We start from the raw sequence: 23,882 nt of genomic DNA, 5'->3' as shown, positions 1-23,882 counted from the left end.
TTCAGTTAAACCCTTGCCTAACTAATCCAACCTTCCACTTGCTCTTACTCCTTTGTGTGCTGAACTCTAAATGATGCTTTACACAAAGTGGTACGAGACAGAGCCAAGATTCTGGTCCCTCTGACAAACACCACCTGCAACTTGGCTCTCCCAAACCTCACACTGAGTAGAGTTATGGGTACCAACTTCTTAAAAGTTACTGAGTAAGACTGGCAAGAAGTTCATTATGCCAACCAAAACCCCTGAGGCAGTATTTCCAGCCAATATATTTCTGCATATATCAAGTCTGCTCCAACTCAAAGTAGTGAGAGATGGAAAAAGGCCTATTAGGTCATTTTGTGCATCCTGCTGACTTGTGTGGAATTGCTCCCTGCAGAGACTCTCTTATGTGACCTCCTGTATATCACACTCAAGCCCTTCCACCCCTCTGCACTTCTCCAGATGGAGCTCAAAACAATAACACGCCAGTGGAAAGTGGGACCCAAAAAACAAACAAAAAACAAACAAAAAAAAAATCAAGATGAGAACTGCCAAAAATGACAAGTTACTAGAGAGATACAAATGGCATTTGGCCAAACATAACAAAGCTGTCAATGAAAGCTGCCAGTCAACTATCACGTTCGAAATTACTCTGGCAATTGGAGAGGAAACATGCTGTCTAGTTACAGTGAGTTAAGTGCCTTCCTTCAGCCTACAGGGAGATCTGCCCCTGCCCTCCCCCCACATGGGAGCATACAGCAAGAATGAGGAAAGCCTTTCTGCTGGAAATGGTACCCACCAGAGGTAGCATCACACAGCAACTGAGACGCAGGCTGCACATCTCCACACGTACTTCGGAGTCTGGAAGAGCTTCTTCCCGACCCTGAACCACGTGCCGCTATGCTAATGAGGCGCAGAAAATTTGCATCCACGCCTCAGTAGCACCTTCCAGTTAGCTCATTAGCGTGCCACTTCTGGAAGAAGTGGCAAGTGGAGATGCAGCCTTAGAGAGGTTTAGGGCACCAACACATTTAGGGCTTATCTTCAGTGCACTGTTGGCTCAAGGTAGCACTCTAGTTGTGTCCCTAACCTAACTCCCCATCTCTAGCTAGAGCTAACCAGCCCATGGGGGGCGGGGTGTCTGAAAAGGGGCTGATGCTGAGGCTGGAGCAAGTAATGCAGTAGGGATGCAGCAGCTTGCGTTACAAGCTATCAGCGAGTAGCTCCCAAGCAGTTTCTCAATGTCATTGCTTTCCCAGTAGCTAATTTGAATGGAGTATCTTGAGTGAACTAACTCCCCTATCAACACCATGCCTCCTTACTGTAACAAACTGCCCAGTGTGCAAACTAGCTTTTGCCCTCTACTGCACAGAACCATTACTGCTCACCACAGTGCCATAGCCCTTACGCTGCTAGTGGAGATTCTCCCTGAAGTCAAGTGATAGGGGTCTGTGTGTTTCAAGCAGGGGATAGAATGTTCTCAGCTTACGGCTGCTGTGAAAGTCTGAATGGCCACCCTCTGTACTGTGCTGTATACTGTGAAATCACAAGTTGCTGCAAAATTGTCACAGTCTAGTCTGCAGAAAGCCCCTCCAAACTCACTGCATGCTACTCAAGAGGCATAGGAATCATTTACACCATATACCAGGAAAACGCTATTGAAAACCGGGATACAATTCCTCGGGTTGGGCTCCTTGAAAGTTTGGTGTTGCTGACTCTTCGCTGCTATATATGCCAATGTAGGTCTACAGGCATTTGGTATGATTATTAACACACAGCCAACCAGTCATAGCCTCCATCAGAGAGGGTTTGAGCCTGTGGGGTCCTAGGGCCAGAGAGACACTACGTACAATAAATTCCTTGCAAAAAAATCCACATCTGTTCTGTCAGCAGATGGAAAAGGGATCAGATCCTCCTCCACAGCTTTGCAGCCTTACCCCAAACCCAGGGAGACAGTGGTGCAGTCTTATCAACGGGAATGCTGACTTGTCCTGCACGCCTAGAAAGCACTGGGCAGAAATAATCCAGAGAGACTGAGGAACCATCACTGAGCAAGGGTTAACTGAAAAGATGAAGGAGCAGGAAAATAATAAAAGGGAAAAAAGGAGAAGGGAGGTAACTGGAAACAAAAAATGTCTTGGCTGCTTGCCACTTGCTTTTGGCCCCTGTCCACTGGTCTCTGAGCCCTTTTCCACAGCAGGAGTGCAGGGCTGTGGAGGGGAAAGCAGAGATCTCTCAAGCTTTCATGTAGCAGGGCAGTTGAGAAGCCCATCACGGCCCTCTCTGGGCTCGCGTTAGATCAGGAGAAGGGAGGCAATCTGACAGCTCCATTTACTGGCATGCTTGGCTGCCTTTGGAAGCTTCGCTATTCCCTTGCTCCTGCACAGCCTGTTTCTTGAGCCAAGTAAGTGAGAAGCAGAGATGTTCTGGTGCAGGCTGCAAAGGCAGCAGAAGGGAGGGAGGAGAGGAGAAGAATGCCTTCCAGCCACAACTTCATGGCACCTTAATCCTCAATGCCCATGTTTAATTTAGAAATAGATAAGACAGGGAAGGAGCAGCATTAATGCTGCAGGACAGTGAGGTGGGGGAACAGTCAGGAGATGGGATGAAGATGAGCACAGAAGGGTAAGAAGCAGGAGGAGTCAGTGAGATGAACCTGGCTAGAGTAGCACATCATGCCAACAAATGCAATCTGTCAACTTGTCTAGGAGCCTGCTGGACTATAAATCAAACACTTTAAATTACTTAGATTCACCCCTTCCACCTTCCAATACCCTGTTCTAACTCCCCAGGACAACCTGGTCTCCACATTTTGCTGCTTTATAAACCAGATGGGGTAACCCATTGTCTGAATGAAAGGAAAGCAAACAGCTGATCAGAAAAGCACACGCATGCCCACTGTGATCAGACACCTTGCTTCCTGGGCTCCCTCACCCTTTTGGCAAAGACACCTCAGTCCGAAGACAGATGCACTGGTTTGTTTGCTATGTGCCACTCTGAAAGTCTCTTGTTTCCCCATGCTTCATAAAGCAGATGAAAGATAAAGATGCTCTCAAAAGACACCGTGCAAGACCCTTGATCCTAAGATCTAATATCCTTCCCCCTTTCAAATAATTTCATAATTGCAATGTAACATGAAAACCCTGGGCTAATTCTGTTTTTGGTCCTGAGGACAGAACTTTCCCATTAACTTCCAAAGGGTATGTCTGAGCTGACCGGCTGCAGAGACTCAAGCAGCAGCATGAACTAGCCACTCGAGCACAGACATGCAGGAAACTAGCCCATAATGCTGTAGCTGCACTGCTATATTTGATCAGAGCTAGCATGAGCATTCCTACACGTGTTGCAATTATACCTCCTGGTTGCAGCATAGACATGCTATCGTGGGGTGTGACCACAGAAGTCATAACAATGGCTGTACTATGTCAAACCCAAGGTCAATTTAGCCCAGTATCCTGTCTTATGACAGTGAGCAATGCAGGTGCTCCTGAGCGAGTGAAGAGAACAAGAAATCACTGAGTGGTCCCTCTCCTGTCATCTATTTCCAGTTTCTGATAAACAGAGGCTAGGGATGCCATTCCTACCCATCCTCACTAATAGATATTGATGGAACTAACCTCTGTGAATGCATCTAGTTCTTTTCTGAATCCTGAGAAAGTCCTGGTCTTCACAACATCCTCTGGCAAGGAGTTCCACAGGTTGACTGTGTCCAGAAAAAACTTCCTTTGGTTTGTTTGGTAACCCTTAGTTCATATGTTATGGTAATAAGTAACTTTTCCTTATTCACTTTCTCCAGACTCTGTCATGATTTTATAGACCTCTATAATGCCCCACCACTTTGTCTCTTCTTTTCTAAGCTGAAAGTCTGAGTCTTTTTAATTTCTCTTCACATGGCACCCATTCCAAACCCCTTAATCATTTTTGTTGCCCTTTTCTGAACCTTTTCCAATCTCAGTATGTCATATGGGATTGTTCCCCAGTGCGCTGATCATGCAACTGACGCCTTCCTTCTTGCTCTCTGGTGCTCCCTGTCCTTCTGAGCCAGATCCTCTCATTTCCCCCAGACAAGGCATAGAGTTGGGGTTACTCCTACCCCTTGCACAGCAATGCACACTCAGAACCACTTCGGTTTTGGGAGGACTCAGTTCTCAGCATCCACTCACATGGAACCAACACCCTCCCCCACAACAAAGCCATCTTAGGAAAAGCTCATGAGGATGTCCATGCTCTTTATGAAAGAAAGACAGATGGGTACAGTGGTTGCTTCCCATTAACAATTACTTACACTGGGTCCAGTAATAAACAAAAGTGTTTTTATTGAGTACAAAAAGCCGGATTTAAGCCATTGTGCGTGAAAAGACAAATCAAAGTAAGTTACTAAATTAAAATGGATAGAAAATGCATAACTAGTTCTGATCCATGCAGGAAGTATAAATTCTTAACCTAAACAGCTGTTCTTATTTCAGGTAAAAAACTTCAAAAATCAGAGCTGATCTTTTACTCTGATTTCGGTCTACAGCTTCACTCAAAGTTCTTTTGTATCCTCTTAGGGTATGTCAGGCAGTTTCAAAGCTGGGCAGAGGGATCTCTCAGTGGTTTGAGCATTGGCCTGCTAAACCAAGGATGGAACTCACAAGCCTGGAGAGGGCCATTAAGGGGTCTGGGGCAAAAATAAAATAAAGGGATGGTGTTTGATCCTGCCAGAAGGCAAGGGACTGGACTCGATGACCTCAAGTTCCTTTCCATCTCTATAAGACATGTATCTAAAGCCAGCTGAGGACACTGCTGACTGTGTGCCATTGCTTGAACAGACATTCCCCCAGGGTGGCAGCCCTTTGTTTGTCATCCCCCTCTTCCCATGGAAAAATACCAGGTTCAAAATGGGATTCCAGTACCAAGTGGTATGGTCACATGTCTTTCCGAAACTAGACCAACCACGGTCTGGGCTTACAGAACAATCAAGCTGTTGAGTTGATCACTGAACCATTAAATATCAGAAGTACCACTAACAGTCCACATTAACACACTTATAATTCTAAGAGTTTCACACTTCCTATGTCTAACGTCATATACAAGAATGACATGTACAAAAATAGGATACACAGATTCAGCAGACTGTAACATTAAAATTGATGGATTATATGACCTATTTTGCATAAAGCATCTTTGAGTTACGCATATTCATATTCACACGCCAATTCTCATAATGCATGCGAGGGAGTGAGCTGTCACACACACACACACACACACACACACACACACTACGTAACCAGAGACAGAATTCGGTCCTTTACAGTTTTGGTGTGCTGGGGTATTTTGGTTGCCAGTGTTAAGATACACAAGCAGGGATAAAAATAAGTAGCACTTTGCAGGTCTATGATGTCCAAGGACCCAAAAGCACTTCACAAATATTGGACTCAGTCAGTATAGGGAGGCAGAGGCAGAAGAGATCACGGCAATGGGGTATACAGCAGCTATTTAACATCACATATGGGCTAGGACAGAATGAAAATATGGGTCCAAACCTCCCTAAACTCTGAGGAAAGCCTGTGCTCCACTCAGATAATGTTCTAAATGTTTTGGCTTGCACTCACTTCTCACAAGAAAAGAGCAGCGTTACAGCCAATTGAAAAGAAATGCCATATTTTCCAGTGCCACCATAGCTGAAGTTACTACAAGCTTTCTAGGAAGTTGTGATGGAAAGACCTTTGAACCACCTCTTGCCCTTTACCAGGATCAGCCTGCTTGCCAGCAGAAATCCCTGGAGTGAAGAAGCTTTTCCTAACATGGAAGACTGAACCAGGTTTTTTTTCCTGTCACAAAAGTCCTAGTTTCCTGTGTGGCCTATGGGTGGATTTTTTACCTAACGGCATTGTTCAACATTTTCCCAGACTAAGCATATCCATCTCCCAAGATCTTTCCTCATAAGCCATTCCAGCCATACCCAAAATATGATAATTCTCTAGTGGATTCTAAGACTTCCCATGTCCTTTTAAAGCCATGCAGTCAATAGGATTCAAAAATAGTCCAACAATGACTATGGATAATGGTGACCATGGATGCTGTCCAACTGACTGAGTCTGAACCACAAACTCTTTCTTTCAAAGCTCATGAGCACGTGATCTCCAGACTCCCACTTCTATGTCTGCAGGTGGCATCTTCTTTCAAGATGCTGGAACAGCCAATAAGTTCTTGTGGTTCTTTAGATCAGCAGTCTTCTTGTTCAAAGTAGTAATTTCTTCTTTCAGTATTCCAGATTTGGCTTCAGATTGGCGCTATTCACATTTTCTTTGACAAATGAAGCCACAAGTGAAGCTGGTTCAGTATACGCAGTAGAAGCCCTGTGGCTGCCATACAGAAACGATACCTACTAAAACGTAAGAGTCCAGGCTTTAGACCCAGATGTAAATTGACCTTAAAAATAATTTTTAGTACAAACACGGGGGAAAAAAAATGTCCTACCAAATCTAAACATCGAGGCCAGACTTTCAGGCAAATTTTGGCATGCAGAACACATGTACACTCAGTACTTTTTGAAAGTACCTAGGTAACTACATATGCAAATCATCTAGTTACAGACATCTGCATGGTCATTTACCCTGTTCACAGCAGTAGTCATGGTAACTGCACTTGTGACCACACAATGCGCATGTATAATTTGCAACTATATACACACAATCTAGACTATACTCTTTTGCAATTCTTCCCAGGCACACAGATCCTAAATATCATTATGCTACAGTGATGTTGAGGAAAATCAACCCCCCTCCCCTCCTACACCATCTCTGTAGGATGCACAGTTCTGTTCTGTGCTCAGCAGCAGCAATTTATTCTTTAAAAACTAGAACCTCAGAGGAGTTCTAACAGAACTGAAGAGAATGGGGTTGTAAAAACAGAGAAGCAGTGAGGTGATGATAGACGTTATTCACAAAAAAAAAAAATCATAAAACATGTTAACTGCTGCTGCATTCACATGAAAATCTCTGTTTGTTTAACAGAAAAAAAAATAGATTTGGCTGGGAAAATTTACTTTCAGACTTCTAGGAGGGTATTACAAACAATGGAACTATAAAAAGAAACTGGATAATATCCTTTAAAGGAAAATTTAGTCTATTTCAACTAGCAAACTACAGATTAAAAAAAGTCATTTATCAGAACTCAAGCTTTGCCAGAGTAGAGCAGAGCAGGATAACAATCTGCAATTTGGTCATTTGTAATGATTGTTTTTAAACTGCTCTTGGACTTTGCCTCTTACAGTTTGCACGCTCACTGGCAATATCCCACACTAGCAGTGTCCTGAAACAGAGCTGATCAGTCTTTACAACACTGCTGGAATGGAAGTGTTACTACAGGGTTACTATCCCACGCCATAAATGAAAGGGGGCTGCTTACTTGAAATCTGGGCTACAGAACTGTAAACCCAGACAACCCAGCCTGAAGATCTGAGACTGGACTCTGCAACTTCCAGAAAATTAACCTCAAGAATCTCTGCAAAACGATCTCGTTTTTGCTACTTCCCCTCCATTCCCATGCACAGAGGGGTGAATATTAGGCATGCTTAGCCAACTGAATAGTCTGATTATAACACCACACAGGGATATCTGGTTTAAAGAATTTGGTATGCCAGCACTACATTACCATTTTACAGCTGGCAAAACGCATGTGAGGGCTCAAATTCCTGGAGCAGGAAGTAAGGCCACGTTTACATTACAGACTATGTTGGTGCAACTCATCTTACTCCAGAGTGTGAAAAAGAAAAAACACCCCCACCCCCGAGCAACATAAATCTCACCAACATAAGCACTCATGCACAGTGGCTTCCCGGTGGGAGAGCTTCTCCAGCTGACATAGCTTCTACCGATTGCAGGGGTAATTTTATTATGCCAGTGGGAGAAGCTCTCTCCTGTCTGATAGAGCAGGGGTGAGCAAAGTGGGAGGGTGGACCCCCATGGGGGGTGGGTCATGAAATATCATAAAGGGGGGGACTCAGCAGTGGGTCTCAGTCTCTACCATCTAATTAAAAATGTTGAAATTATTCCGTTTTTATGTCTGTGTATTCACATTTATACACCGATTAATAAAGTTTTTACATTCTACAGACTTATTTTCATACATGTGCCAAAAGGGCTTTTGTTCTTTTCATATCCTCAGTCGCCTGGGGAAGAGACCGAGAAATGCCGGATATCACCCAGTGACCTTTCCAACTCTGTGATGGCCTCTGAAGTGATTTTTGAACGTTTCTCCGTAGACAGAAAGGCAGCAGTCAGCTAAGATATGGGATCAGAAGTAGATGGAAATATAAAGGCTCCCTAATGAATACTCCCTTGAATACTGACAGAGAGATAGCCGTGTTAATCTGTATTCTACCAAAACCAAAAAGCAGTCATGTAGCACTTTAAAGACTAACAAAACGAGAATACTGCCTCACATCTTGAATACTGTGTACAGATGTGGCCTCCTTACCACAAAAAAGACATTTTGGCATTAGAAAAGGTTCAGAAAAGGGCAACTGAAATGATGACGGGTTTGGAACAGGTCCCATATGAGGAGAGGTTTCATATAAAGAGACTGGGACTTTTCAGTTTAGAACAGAGAAGACTGAGGGGGGATATGATAGAGGTATATAAAATCATGAGCAGTGTAGAGAGGCTGAATAGAGAAAAGTTATTTACTTGTTCCTGTAATATAAGAACTAGAGGACGTCAAAAGAAATTAATGCATAGCAGGTTTAAAACGAATAAAAGAAAGTTCTTTTTCACACAGTGCACAGTCAGCCTGTGGAACTCCTTGCAAGAGGAAGCTGTGAAGGCTAGGACTAGAACAGAGAGATAAATTCATGGAGGTTAGGTCCATAAAAGGCTATTAAGCCAGGGGGTAGGAATGGTGTCTCTGGAGGCTGGAGATGGATGGCAGAAGACAAGTCGCCGATCATGGTCTTCAGTCCACCCCCTCTGGGGCACCTGGCACAGGCCACTGTCTGCAGACGGGATACTGGGCTAGATGGACCTTTGGTCTGACCCAGTAATGGCCATTCTTATGTTCTTATGCTCTAAGGGATCCTGAGCCCTTCTCCCTGGAAACTATTGCGTGTAACATTCCTAACAGCAGATGGAGGGTTGCAAAATTTCCAAGAGAACAACTCCCACATCTATGCTTAAGATAAAGGTAGAGGGACATGTAGAACACCCACCCACATGGAACACATGCCCGCAGGGCCACATGGTATTATTTAACTCCCACTGCCGAGATAACACAGACTCTCCCTTCAAAAAGGGAATCCCTTTAAAACAGAAGGCACCATATTTCTGCCAAATGGGAAACAGAGTGGAGGGTGTGGTTAGTTGGCACTGCACCTCCACTGTATTGTGCCCCAATACTACTGCAATGGAAACTACATAGGAACCCAAAGAGAACAGGTCTTTCCTGACCCCAAAAGCTACGGAGTGAGACCAGCTGAGTCCTTCCTTGAGCCAATTTTATTGGGGAGAGTCACATCCCCAGTTTCTCAGAGTAGTCTGGGTGCAGGTAATACAACTGATCCTTTGTCCATGCAAAGGAGTCTTTGGTCTAAGAGGGGATATAAATTAAATGTCACTGGTCATTTGCAGGCCAAGTCACAGTGCTGGGAAGGGGGTGAAGGGTTCCTGTGTGATACTAAGTGCCCTTTAGGGGGCATAAAAGAGCAGGTTTATGACCAGAAGTGAGGCACTTGGAAGCAGCGGTGTAGTGGCATACTTTGTGGTTGGGTCTGATTTGCTGTGTGCCAACAGACACAGTCAAAAGCAAAACGACTCAGCTGCGTTCATTCCCTTCTCCTTTGCTAGGGAAAGAAAAAAAAAAAAAAAAAAGTTTGATTCTATACAATTAACTGGTTTTGTCAATCCATCTGGTTCCTATTGATCTCATCAAATGGGGACAGCTCTTTCCCCATTCGTTCGAGCACCAGCTCAGCTCTCTGAGGCGCTCCTTTGTGGCTGATTCTAGCCACTTCCGAGGCTCTGATCCAGTTTTGGGTTCCCTGGGCTTATGCTGTTTCTTAACGCAATCCCAAGAGAACTACTGTGGAGGAATAAGACAGGATGTTTAGGACTTGGGTTCAATGAGGGGAAGCAATCAGCGGAGGAGCAGCACACAGTTAATTGCCAGTAACCAGTTAAAAAACACACCTTCTGCACAAACCAGAAGGTTTCAGAGCAGGATGTTCCACCACATTTAAGGTGTTTATGCTCCAATGGCACAGGTGTAGAGTAGGGATAGGAATTAGCCATACCACAAAGCCAATCCGAATCCCAGTAAAAGGGGCCCCTTTCCATTCCCATCCCAGTAATTCACAAAAGATTTTTCTCCGTGATTAGATTGTCCATGTTACTAGTGCTCCTGATTCCATCAGATCCCCTCGCACTTTCCCTTTGTGGACGTCTACAGCAGGCAGCAAAATGACATCTCTGACTGACTGGAGAACAGAGTGGATGAGTTCCAGAAGAAGCCCTGTCAAGCGCTCCTTGGCTGGAAGGGTTGATTGCTTGCAATCACACAAGAAGCATGGAAGGGAGGCAGAGAGTCTAAAAGACATGGAGAATCCACTCCCGCCCCCAGGTACAGAAGCTAGGTGAATGAGGAATTAGATACTCTTGCAGGCACAGGTGAAAGTAAGCCAGTGCATCAGTAAGAAAGTGGCTAGCTGAGGTCCAGCCCCCTTACCATGGTCCTTCCCCTCAGCCCAAGCTGAGGCTGGCAGCTGGGAACCCGGGTGCCTGGGACTGGCAGTACCAGCTTGGGGCCTGGGGGGAAGCAGCAGCAGCAGCAGGGTAAAGGCTCACCCAACAGGACTGTCCCAGCCCCAGTTCCCCGCAACTCAATCCCCTTCCTTGATTCTTGCACCCCTCCTCCACAGCCCAAAGTCCCCTCTCCACCGGCATATTACCCCACACATATTTCTTACAGGCATTGTTGTATGATAATCCCTTCCCAAATGCCCCTGCACCGAGACCCTGCAAAGGGGGGCTGCAATATGACAGTAGCTGTAAGAAACTTAAGTTACTTTTACCCCTGCTTGCAAGTACCCTCCACGTGTGATTACAAAACACTGAGAACAGTTCAATAGTTACCTAGTCTCCTAGTACAAAATACAGAAATCATAGGAAACTGAAGTTCCCTCAGATATATAGTTTGCAGGAATGACAATGCATCACCTAAGAAAGATGAGCAAGTGCAGTCAAGGCAAAGCAGAGATAGCTTAGTGGTTTGAGCATTGGCCTACTAAACCCAAGTTTGTGAGTTCAATCAGATTTGGGCCTGCCTACTTGAGGACAGGGGATGAAAGCTCACCTGGTTATAATTACATTACAGAATTCTGGTTTCCCCTTGCTGTTTGCTCACTGCCACATGGTAGCTTCACTAGCAAAGCATAACAAAACAGAAGAAATGAAGCAAAGCATAGGTCAGAGTAACCAGAGAGGCACCCTTTTAAAGGGTGTCAGTCACCATTAAAGTGCACATTAGTGGAAGGAGAGACTCACTCAAATTCCTAAGCTCATAGCCTAGATCATATAGGAAGGGCCATATGTGATGAAGAATTAACAGAGCAGCACTGGGCTGTCCCAAGTTAAGATTATGCCAAGGGGAGAAGCCAGTTTTGTTAGCTGTATCATATTGAAGCCTTTCTTCCATGAAGTGTCCGCAGGGTACTGTGGAGGTCCTAGGGTCTGTATTTTATAGTGAATAAATACCTCAAAGTAAATCCAGGGGAAAACTCCTCTAGCTGCCTTTCACAGTCACATGTGGGTGGAGACAGACTGAGCAAGCAGGTGTAAATGAGCACCTTGATTGCTATCTAGAAAACAGTCCCAGTTTCCAAACAAATGACTGGAACCCAGCAACTCTGAACTCTGCAACTGGTGGATTTTAAAGACCTTGTTACTAGCAGCATCAACGTCCCACTAGAAAACAGAGGACGTAGTAATGGCAGTTTCTAGGATTCTTGTGTGCCTGAGAGGTTTACTGTTTTTCCAGCATTGTCATCCTTTCATTGTGAGAGGAACAGGGTTGCAAATCACAGACCCCAGGAATGCAAGTTCCCACCATTAATCATAGCTGTGTCTGCAAGGGGCATGCCTTGAGGTCTTTCCCACACTGGCTTGGACTAAGGCTGGCAGCACCCCGTCTCCAGCAGAGGATAATATTAGAGGCAACAGAGGAAGATGAAACAGGTAGATACACTGGAGGGTAGGGATAGGGTCCAGAGTGACCTAGCCAAATTGGAGGATTGGGCCAAAAGAAATCTGATGAGGTTCAACAAGGAGAACTGCAGAGTCCTTTACTTGGGACGGAAGAATCCCAACCATTATTACGGGCTGGGGAATGACTGGCTAAATAGCAGTGCAGCAGACAAGGACGTGGGGGTTACAGTGGATGAGAAGCTGGATATGAGTCAGCAGTGTGCTCTTGTAGCCAAGAAGGCTAAAGGGCATATTGGGGTGCATTAGGAGAAGCATTTCCAGCAGATCTAAATAAGTTATTCCCCTCTACTCAGCACTGGTGAGGCCACATCTGGAGTATTGTGTCCAGTTCTGGGCCTGCCAGTATAGAAAAAATGTGAATGTGTTGTAGCTGGTCTAGCAGAGGGCAATGAAAATGACTAAGGGGCTGGAGCACAGGACCCATGAGGAGAGGTGGAGAGATTTGGGCTTATTTAGTTTGCAGAAGAGAAGACCTGAGGGGCGATTTGATAGCAGCCTTCAACTTCCTGAAAGGGGGCTCTAAAGAGGATGGAGAGAGATTGTTCTCACTGGTGAAAGATGGCAGAACAAGGAGCAATGGTCTCAAGTTACAGAGGAAGAGGTGTAGGTTGGCTATTAGGAAAAACTGTTTCACCAGGAGGGTGGTGAAGCACTGGAACACGTTACCTAGAGAGGAGGTGGAATTCTCCTCCCTAGAGGTTTCTAAGTCCCAGCTTGACAAAGTCCTGGCTGGGATGATTTATTTGGGGTTGGTTCTGCTTTAGGCAAGGGGCTGAACTAGATGACCTCCTGAGGTCCCTTCCAGCTCTACAATTCAATGATCCCTTGTACCCTAATCGTACATCAGGTCAGACAATTCATTCCCAATTACTGTTCAGCAGGGACATGCACAACACTGAAGAAGACACAAAGGCAGAGATGATCCCTGCCCACAGAGAAGTTTAGCAGGAATACACCTAAAATTGGCACTGGAGAAACTCCATGTAGGCCATTATCCAGTGGGCATCATTTCTTCCATTTGTAATCTCACTGATGAAAAAAGCCACAGTCCATGCAGACAGTAGAACAGACACATGGATCAGGGATCAAGACTGCTAAAAGTGAAATAATCTTCCCCATTCTGTAAATACAACATGGCTCCCCAAAAGCAGCTTGTATCTGCAGCCTGCCAAATCCAGCACTGCTGATGCCCCTTGCACAACCCACAAGGGTCTTGAAAGCTGCTGCCCTGGTCTGCACCCCCACTCTCCTGGGATCCTACAGTTCTAGGCTGACCTGCTGTCCCAATTTTACAGGGATAGTACTGATGTTTGGGGCTCTCTCTGCTAATGGGTACCTATGATCCTTTTCCCCCTCCCCTGTTTTTCATATTAGTTCTCTGGTCTCAGACTATGCAGTTTCCCATCTACTTATGATATATGGGGATACACATCACATGGAGCTGGAAGCGACCTCATCCCCTCTGCTCTCTTAGCAGTGCCAAGCACCACTTTTTTCCTTAAAGCACCTATTTGTTCCAGGTCACTAAGCGGCCCCCTCAAGGATTGAACTCACAACCCTGAGTTTAGCAGGCCAATATGCAAACCACTGAGCTAGCCCTGCCCTGCCTTGCTCTCTTGTGTGATGTTCTTCACAACTGCAACATACACCTGACTTCCTCTTTTTCAAAGCCTCTTCATGCAGCCCTCCTTAGCGTGGGGAAAGGGTTTCTTTTGACAGGGTCTGCCCTGCACGTTTGCTGAGCTAAATAAATAGTAACAGCAGGCCTTTGCCACATGGTAGGGGAAATAGACACGAGACAGCAAAAGGTCCATTCACAGACATATCTGATGACATCAGGCAGAAGTGGGACTGCAAAGGCTCCCAATAGGCTTGTTCTCCAGACAGAAACTGACAGCTCAGTGCTGCTGTGAGCTGGTCATGATACATTAGGACAAGGAGTCACAAAGCCAGCAAGGCAGGCAGTGGGTAAGGGACACGTGAATAGGAAAAGACTCCCTGCCTTTGCCTTTCTCGGGCTATGGAAATCCAACATACATTTTTAAATGATAGTTTCACATACGCACGAAGCTCTGCAGCAGACGCTTGCTGCCTGGCGATTCAGGCCACAGCTGAGACAGCAGAATGGGCTGAACAGCCATCACTTTCCTTTACGGGCTCACAGAATCCGCTGGCTAGCCAAGGAGGCAGCTGCAACCAAGACTTGCTCCAGCAACTATGATTTAAAACAAACTTTAAAAAAAAAAATGCCTGCTACAGTTCTGTGCCAGGAATCTCCTCCTCCCACGCTGGGTCAGTGCTTCGGCAATCAAGGAGTCAAACTTCTCCAGAGAGGAGGTCCCTGTGGCGAGAAACATGTAACCCCTTCCCTTCCCAACTGGAGGAGGGATGACGGGAACACAGGCTCCACAATAGCTCTGCGAGAAGAGACACACTGCGCCCTGCCTTTGTTTAGTTAAGGCAGCACACATGGAGGAGGTGGGGGGAGCCCCTGCAGGACCCCAACAGCCCAGGAGGCCAGGCCGCCTGCGGAGGCACAAAGAGTTTCTAACCAGTTAGAAATTGCCGTACATACAACTACCAGCCGATTGCAATCGCCATGAATTCCCGGGTCACACAGCAGGGGGAGGGGGCGAAACCGGAGGGAGGGAAGGAGGATACCACACACAGCGAAACTTGAAAAGCGACCCCGCTCCTAATCAGACCTCCTCTGCCAAGGGGAGCTGGCGCTGCACCCAGCATTTGCTTCGGGACTTTGCCGAGTCCCGCAAGGAAAGGGGTTTGCAGCCCCGTGGCACCACGGCTGGGTTTGTTCTGTTCTGGAGATCGGACGCCTGAAAGTCCTCAGACGCCCTCCCCGAGGGGCTGGGCTGGGCTGGGGGCCGGGTGCTGTATGCACCGCGGCGGGGGGGGGGAGTGGGGAAGGTTAGACACTCACATAGTGTTTGTTGGGGGTTCGCCTTTTCTGCACGTCCAGCACCTTCACCTCCAAGATGCTCCTCCGGGGCATGGCTCTGTCCTTGCAGTCCGGCCCCCCAAAAACCAAGGCAAACGTGCAAACAATCCTCCGGGCTACACAGCAAAGAGCGGGCAGAGCAAGAGCCCGGGCCGGCGTGGCGCGGCGCGGCTCCTGCCACCCGGACAGCTGCCAGACCTGGGAGCGGGTGCCCGCGGAGAGCGGAAGGGGCTGAGAAAGCAATGCCCACCGCCCGCTCGGAGAAGCGCTCAGCCGGGACAGCCGCGCCTCTGCCACCCCGCTCGCCGGAGTTTGCAGATGGAGGCCTCCCTCTGCCAGCCCACCCCCGCTGGAGCAGCCTATCCCGCCCAGGCACGGGCAGTGAGTTACGCGCTCAGACCCAGCCCAGCTCGCGGGGCTCTTAAAGGGCGACGAGCACCGGGGGCGCAGCGTCCGCGCGCTGGCCGCGCAGCACCGCTCGCTTTCCAAGCGCGGGAGATACTGAGGACACAGGAGCGCCTCTCCCAGCTCTGTCCCCCCGCGGGGCGGCGAGCGCCGGGGAGCTGTGCTGCCTTCGCGGCTCCCTGGCTGGCTCTCAGCCCCCACCGCCCGCAGAGCCCGGGGAGCAGCCGCCCCCGGCGCAGTGGTTGCAACCTTCTCCCACGTGCAGGCAGCCCCCCAACAACTGTGCAATGGCGGGGGAAATTTTAGCGCGTCTGCGGGCCGCGGGGACCCGCCGCTAGCAGGTTGCGAGCGACGCTCACCACCTTGCCCCGTCCCAGCCGCAGGGGACGGGGCCGGGAGCCCCGGGGAGACTGAACTCTGCGGGGGGATGTTCCACTTTTCCTCTTAACACGATAGCTTTTCCCCCCGCCCCCCCATCCTTGCAGCCCCCCCCCGGTCTCCTGCGGCCCGGGCTGCCCCAGAGGGAGGGGCGAAGGGAGCTGGGCAGCTCAAAGCCACCCAGAGGTCAAGAGCCAAGCGGCTTCATCTCCATAGCGCATGGGGCAGAGCCGCGCGGCCTTTGTGCTCATCCCGCCCGGACGGCCCCTCCCTGGCAGCCCCTGCCTTGTTCAGGGGAATTGCGCCCCGGCAGCTCCTTGGCTGGCCCCTAGAGGGCAGGGCCGAGGCGCAGCTGCTGCGACCGGGAGACAGGCCGGGGCCGCAGGGCGTGAGCAGCTCAGAGGTACAACGCCCCCACTGGGCTGGTTTGGCGGGGCAGGGGCGCAGTGACAGAAGCTGGAGGCGCTGGCTGTGCAGCTCCTTTTGCAAGCCCCTGGCCCCTGCTTAGAGATCACAGGATCCTAGGGCTGGAAGGGAGCGCAGGAGATCCTCAGGTCCAGCCCCCTGCTCAAAGCAGGCTCAGACCCAACTAAATCATCCCAGCCAGGATTTTGTCAGCTGGGACTTAAAAACCTCTAGGGATGGGTATTCCACCACCTCTTTAGTCACCCATTCCCGTGCTTCACCACCCTCCTGGTGAAAGAGTTTCTCCTAATATCCAGCCTACTCTTCTCCCCCTGTAACTTGAGACCATTGCTCCTTGTTCGGCCATCTTTCAGGACAGAACAGCCTCACTCCAGCCTCTTTAGATGCACAAATACTATCCTACATGTAGGGGGGTAGCTCCCTGCCATTTTCTTTCCCCCTCCACTCTCTGTACCTGTATTGCCCACCAACTATGCTTGTCAGGATCCTACACATCACAGGCTGGGCTTGCCAAATTACCACCTTTTAAAAGACACATTTTGTGCTTGCTGCTGTGTGAGGGTAGGGGCACTGTTATCTTTCCTCCATAACTCTGAAGACTAGCACTGAACTTTGAAAACAAAAGCAGAGACTCAGGGGAATCACCTACCCCCAGAAGTGGGGAGTTAGGCCACATCTGCCATACAGAGTTATTTCGACATAACAGCTGTAATTTTGAAATAACTTTGTGAGCATCTTTACTACACATGCTATTTTGAAATAAATTCAAGGATAGCAGCTGCATTAGTTTGAAATCAGTAAACCTAACGAGTCATCTAGGCAAGGTGCTGATGAGGATACTGACTGAGAGACTAACATCACAGATAGAACATATAGCAGACAAGCAAGCTGGGTTCAGAAAAGATTAAGTACCATACAGCAGATATTGGCACTCAGACTGATAAAGGAAAAAGCTTGACAAAAGAACAAGAACGTATACACTTGCTTCGTCGATGTCAAAAGGCATTTGACAATATAGATCAGAAAGTGACTTAGGCGGTGTTGGAGTCATATGGAGTGGATAGCAGACTGATACGGTTGTTAAAGGATAATCAGTGACAATGCAGAGGCAGCAGTGCGAACATGCGGGGAGTTGGGAAGTTGGTTTAAAACAAAGTAGAGGTACAAGACAAGGAGATCCAATATTGCCAAGTATCTTCATCTCACAGCTTGAGAGAATGATGGCAAGATCAAGGAAGAGGTAGAAGGGGTATCTGTGCACGGGAAAAGAATTAACAACTTGAGGTTCGCAGATGATATAGTTATCACTGAGGAAGATGAGGAGAAGCTAGCGAAAATGGAACCGGTGTTAAACGAAGAAGGGAAGCAGTACAGACTGATTATGAACACAGATAAAACAAAAACAATGGTATTTGGAGATAAGGAAATAGGAAGGAAGATGGATCAGTGTCAATGGTATTGAACTAGAAAATGTAGAGAAGTTCACGTATCTGGGGAGCAACATAACGTATGATCTAGACTGTAAGAAGGAAATAGCGACTAGAATAGCAAAAGCAAGAGTGAGTTTGAAGGCAATGGATAAGATCTGGAAAAGCAAAGCAATTAGCTTAAGAACGAAGCTGAGTGTCTTGAAAATACGTGTATTCAGCAGCATGTTGTACAGATGTGAGACATGGGTGATAGCAAAAGGTTCGAAAAGAAGAATATTGGTGTTTGAAAGGAGTTGTTATAGAAAGATTCTGAGAATAGGATGGATGCAGGTGGTCACCAGTGAGGAATTATATAGAAAGATACAGCCAAAAGAGAACCTGCTGCAGAAGGTTATAAAACAGAGGCTACAGCTATTCGGGCATATTTGCACAATGAATGAAAAATCAAGACCCTGGTATTCGGCATAATGGATGGCTCGAATGGGAGAGGCAGACCCCACAGAGAATGGATAGATGATATAGTAGACTGGTGTGGAGCTAGTCTACAGAAACTAAGCCACTCTGCACTGGACAGGGAAAGATGGAAGGAAATAGTGCGAGAGGCATCAGACACAAACAGGCACTGAGCCCACGGTTATTGATGATGATGAAACCTAACTGCAGGAGGAAAAACACCTAATTCAAAATAGGCACTGTTAAGACATGGAACTTAGCCATAATGGCATCCAGTGGCCCCATTTCAAAATAGTGCAGTGTGTCTGGAAATGCTATTTCAAAATACATTTTGGGTGTAGCAGTGTTATTTCCAAATAAGATTTTGAAATAGCTGTTTCAAAATATCTTATTTTAAAATAACTGTAGCATAGACGTAACCTTTGATAGCATTGATAGAGATGCTTCGTGGAAATTGCTGCAACACTATGGAATCCCATCCAAAATTATTAATTTGATTTGTTCAGTGTATGAACCCTCCATGTGCCAAGTTGTTCACAATAGTGTCTTGACAGAATGCTTCAGCATACTGTTGGTGTTTATTGTCACCTTTCCTATTTTTGATCACAGTGGACTGGATTATGAACAGGACAACAGTTGGCCATCAATGAGGCATTCAGTGGACACTTTTAAAACAGCTAGAGGACATTGATTTTGCTGATGATGTCACCCTCCTCTCACACCAACATGAAAGCATGAAAGAAAAGGGTCACATCACTAGACAAAACTGCCTCAGTGACTGGACTGAGCATTAACAAGGGAAAGACCAAGACAATGAGGATCAACCAGTCTAACACCACCACCATCACACTGGCAGGGGATGACCTGGAATATGTGGAGCAGTTCACCTACTTGAGGAGTATTATGGGCATGATGGAAGAACAGATAAGGATATCAATGCCAGGATAGAGAAAGAAACAGCTGCATTCAAGACTCTTGGTCCCATATGGAGTTCACAGATAATATCTGCAAAGACAAAACTGTGAATCTTCAACACAAATGTGAAGAGTGTGCTCTTCTATGGGTGTGAGACCTGACATACTAAAAAGTCTTCAAATCACAAGCTACAGACATTCATAAACAGATGCCTGAGGTACATCCTTCACATCAAATGGCAAGACTTCATCACAAATGAGGAGCTGTGGATCAGAGCAGGACAAGAACAAATTAACATTGAAATCAAGAGAAGAAGGTGGGGATGGCTAGGCCACACTCTCAGAAGACCATCATCCAGCATAGTCCATCAAGCTCTCACATGGAACCCACAAGGAAAACACAAAAGAGGAAGACCTCAGACAACGTGGAGAAGCTCTACTGAGACTGAAGAACAACAACAACTGGGCTCTCTTGGAGCCAGCTAAAAGTTTCGTCCCAAGACAGAGTGAAGTGGAGGAGACTTGTAGATGACCTACGCTCTATGTGAAGTACAAGGGTTAAGTAGTAGTAGTCATCATAGCTTTAGTGAATAATTGACAAGGAGCATGCAAAAATCATGAAAGTTGACAAAAGGTGTTATCCCTTGTCTCTGTGCCCGTCCGACTCCATCTTCTGCCCTGTCCATGTTTCATGTGCTTACTCCACCCTGTGCGCTATTCGCCCAGTAATTTGTGTCTCCACCCAGACTCCCAGCTCGGGACTGCTCTGATCTCAGTCTCTTCATGGGGGAGGAGGGTGCCCAACAGCAGGGGCATATTCCCTGCCAGCCAGCACCAATTCACTGCACTTGTGTCAGGGAGCACGTGTTGAGGAAGTGCAACATCTCTCACGCCCCAGCAAGGCAGGAGAACTGCACTGTGCCCACTCTGTGGATGGAAGGTAGTGCAGAGTGGCCTGCAGGCATGGGGTGCTGGCAGGGATTCGGGGGAACCCTTGGATTCAGGTTGCTTCTGAAAACAACTCCACACACTTGGGTACACCCAAAATTAGGGCCTCATCTAAAAAATGAGGCTAGACACCAAACTTACTGTGGGAGTTAAAAACATTTACATGCCTGGTCCTAAGTGACTTGCCAAAGGCCTGGAGCCAGACGCAAATTGGAGGAGGCTCTTGCTTTCAGCACCACATTTAATCCAATGGATAAAGGATTGTAAACTTCCCTGCAGGGTGACTCATACCAACAGCCTGCCAAAGGGCAAAGAGGTGCCCACAGCACAATCTCCTGTTCCTACAGGAAAATAGCATTACAAAAGTATGCAATGTATTAGTATCAGTCTTTTCATGCAAGCCAGTATTCAGAAAGGTGAAACACCTTGGCTGGCATCACGTGACCACCCACCTCTTCACAAGCCCCCATGAAGTGCTACACAGACCACAATTAGAGAACCTCTGCAGCAGAAGTTCCTCTCAACTTAGTGAGCTGCCCCTCCTCATGGGCAGAAGTCCTGCTGGCTGCACACATAAGCAGCCATCACACAAGCAGGGAGGAAATTAGGAGGGAGGTAATGGCTGTGGGTGGAGGCAATAAGAGCAATTAAGTGATTGAACTGGGGTCGGCCTGCAGAATACTGAAGGACCCATGTCCCCAGATTTTACTGAGCCCTAAGGTCAGCTCTTGACAGCTAGGAGCAGAGGGGGAGACCATCACCTGTAGGAAGAGTGTAAATTTGCAACTTTCATGATCAATTTGCGATTGTAAAGGCTGTTTTTGCAAGAGAGACATTGGCACTAAGAGAACATGCAGAGTTCTTAATGCTGGAACAAGACTTTCCCTTTTCCACAGAGACACTACAAAGTTAACCCTGGCTTTTTTGGGTCCCCAAAATGGGGGCCATGGGAACAGAGCTAGTCATGCCATTTCAGATATTTCTTGGGGTGTCAGAGGCAAATTCCAGTCTCTTCCCCAATGGTTCTGGTGTCCTCATCTCCCCTATTGCAGGAGCCCCAGGTTTCCCTCAGCCAAGGAGTTTCCCTTCTCTCTCTCTCTCTCTCTCTCTCACAGCCTATGCTGTCAAGCATCACGTCCTCCACGACTCCCCACGTGCCACATCACAAAACCCTTCGGCCACTCACTCTACAAAGGGGCAGCGGGGTCAAGTTTCAGTGGCATTGACCCCACGCAGTTTTGGACCAACTTCCAAAGTGGTTGGGCCACAATTCTCCTGGCTGTGCAGCCTGTGGCCTTTGAACCAATCACAGCCACGTGCCTCTGAGTTGGCCCAGGCCCTGCTGTTTGCACACTGGAAGCACCACAGGGGTGTTGCCTGCCCAGGATTCTCCATGACCAGCAAGGAATGTGAACCATTTTCTCCGTGCCACCCGCAGCCTGTATCTCAGACAGCTCCTGAGTATCTGATGTAACCAAGCTGCTCTTAGCCACAGGGCATTGTAATTACCTTATAAAGTTACCCAAGATGTAGTGCTGAAACATCATTAGCTTCCAAATGAATTGAGTTACTTGACAAAACATCTCGCTCTTCAAATAGGGCCCCTTTTACATTCTCAATTCTGCTACACTGGCCCTGCTGGAGTGAGTTGTGTTTCTTAAAGGACAGAATGGATTGCCAAGTGTCTTTTACCCCTCTATTGGCCTCAGCTGCCCGTCAGTCTCTCTCCTCAGAGAGTTAGGGGATGTGTACCCTAGCCAAGCTAACTGCAGAAAGGGATGAAAATCAACCAAAGGGGATACTGGCCCCTCTCTCTTGGTAGTTGTTTCCACCTATCATTTGTAAGGGAGGCTAAGCTTTGCTTTGCTCTGTCGCTGAGGCCTAGGGGTGTGGCTGACTTTCCCTGAGTGACTTGATAGCACAAGTACTGGGAAACTGGGCAAATGGTGTGTGGAAATTCTGAAGAGTCACCATGACTCAGATAGCAACAGCGGGTGACCCCTAGTCTGGTGAGGGCCCAGAAGGCGGAGGCATATTGGTGGCGACCAAGTGGCTGATAGAAAAATTGTAGAGCCTCAGCAGGTAACACTCATCTCCAAGTAGACATTGAACAGCATTATTTCCTGCAACTCTCAAGTGCACTGCATCATGTATTATTAATGAAACAGTGCATGTAAAGGGAGGAAAGGCAGTTTCAAACTCCTTTCCACATTGCACAAAGTTGGAACCCCAACAGAATACTTCATATATTATATATATATAAAAAGAGAATACCAAAGAGCTCCACAGGGCCCCCTCAGGCCTTTCTCCAGCCACAGAGGCCTACCAATCCATTATGGAGGGCTGACATTCCTGAGTGGCTTACCAGTACTGCTCAACTGTGCATTCCTGTTGCCCTCTAGCGGCCGCAGCCTTCAGAAGCTGTAAAACCAGTGCCAGGATGGCATTTTTACTAGGGAATGGTCTTTTGCGGGCAGCAGGGTTCTGCTTCTTGCAACACCGTAGAATTTGTGGTTAAGGAATTTTTGCACACACTCTCTCCCCAGGTGGTCTAATGCTGATTGATTCTGGAGCAGATTCACTCCCCTGCCCCCTCTGTGCAGGCTCACAGCCATCACTAATGGCTACCGTACTCGGTACTGTGCCAACTCCATTAATCTCATCCCATCTTGTTGCTGAGGAGAGAGAGCGCACGAACAGAACGTCTGAGAGACAGAGCCTCAGGAAAAGCAGAGCAGGCCTAACTGACAAAGGCACTGGGTGAGGGAAATCTCATTTGTCAGCTTGAAGGGAGCCAGAGTTCACAAAAGGAGTTTTGTTTAGGAAAAGGCCGGCATGGGGGAAGTGCACTATGGCCGATCTTTTCATCTGCCCCCTTCCAAGGAGGGCACAAAAGTCTCTTTCAGGTCTGGGCTGACACCATCCTTCTTGGATTCCACAGGCTCCCAGCATAAAGGTGCCTAATACTGAGCTATTAAAAACAAGGCAGTGGGGAGCTAGCAGCTAAGGGAATCACGCAGCTGTGGTCTTATGCCTTACCATACACTGCAGCCCCTTCTTTCTCAGATGCATACAAATATCTACCTGGGATGCTCTTCCATTGGTGAGCTTTCCCCAAAACACACACAGCCAGCTACTTCAGTTTATTCTTTTACTAATTAAGGTAAACATTTATCCACATAGGAGCTTGTCAAAATAAACTCGTGCATATATCTCTGCACTCCATCATAAACCCACTCCAGCACACCACTTAAAGGCACATGAATGCTGGCAGGAGGCCAAGAAACTGCGTCAGATCAATAGGAAGCACTCAGTTGCAGGAGTACTGCACAGCACAGGTTAGTCTGTAGGGGATGCTCTTTGCCAGTTGATTCTTGGAGGCTCTAGCAACATAGGTCCAGAAGAACACAAGGCACATACTGTATTTTTACTGGCTACAAGAGGCTGGGTGAGAGACAATTACAGCTAATGCTGTAAAGCTGCACCTGTGTTATAATTAACTATCCTGGAGATAGGGAGAGAAAGGTAGAGCAGATTGCTTCTAGGGCAGAGGAGTCTGGAAGCTGAGTAGAGAGCACTCATCTGAGCTCTATTTAGTAACCTACCAGGATTCAAAGTCACCATCTAGTAAAGTTTTCCATCTGCCTTGGGATGGAGAACAGAAAGGAGCTCAGGTGTGGGCAAAACCAGCATTTCTCTGGTGAGAAATTAGTTTAAGGCAGTATATGGGAAGTTCACTTTTTGTATAAAATGA

The 23,882-nt window shown here is 47.3% G+C and overlaps 1 protein-coding gene across 2 annotated transcripts in view; it reads right to left on the bottom strand.

Moving 5' to 3' along the window:
- Nucleotides 1-15,475, bottom strand: part of SH3PXD2B (SH3 and PX domains 2B) — a 139,038-nt gene extending 123,563 nt beyond the window's left edge. Inside the window, exon 1 of one of the 2 annotated variants that reach the window (XM_075009955.1) lies at nt 15,157-15,475. In XM_075009955.1, coding sequence (XP_074866056.1) covers nt 15,157-15,228 — 72 coding nt within the window. In that variant the 5' untranslated portion in view covers nt 15,229-15,475. The remainder of the gene's footprint in view (nt 1-15,156) is intronic. The other variant, XM_075009956.1, reaches the window with a different exon arrangement.
- Between the last annotated feature and the right edge of the window lie 8,407 nt (nt 15,476-23,882).

Source organism: Carettochelys insculpta, chromosome 15 (assembly GCF_033958435.1).
Source record: "Carettochelys insculpta isolate YL-2023 chromosome 15, ASM3395843v1, whole genome shotgun sequence".
NCBI classification, from domain to species: domain Eukaryota; kingdom Metazoa; phylum Chordata; order Testudines; family Carettochelyidae; genus Carettochelys; species Carettochelys insculpta.
Note: the sequence above shows the minus strand (reverse complement) of the source record. Positions and strands in the feature narration are given on the sequence as shown.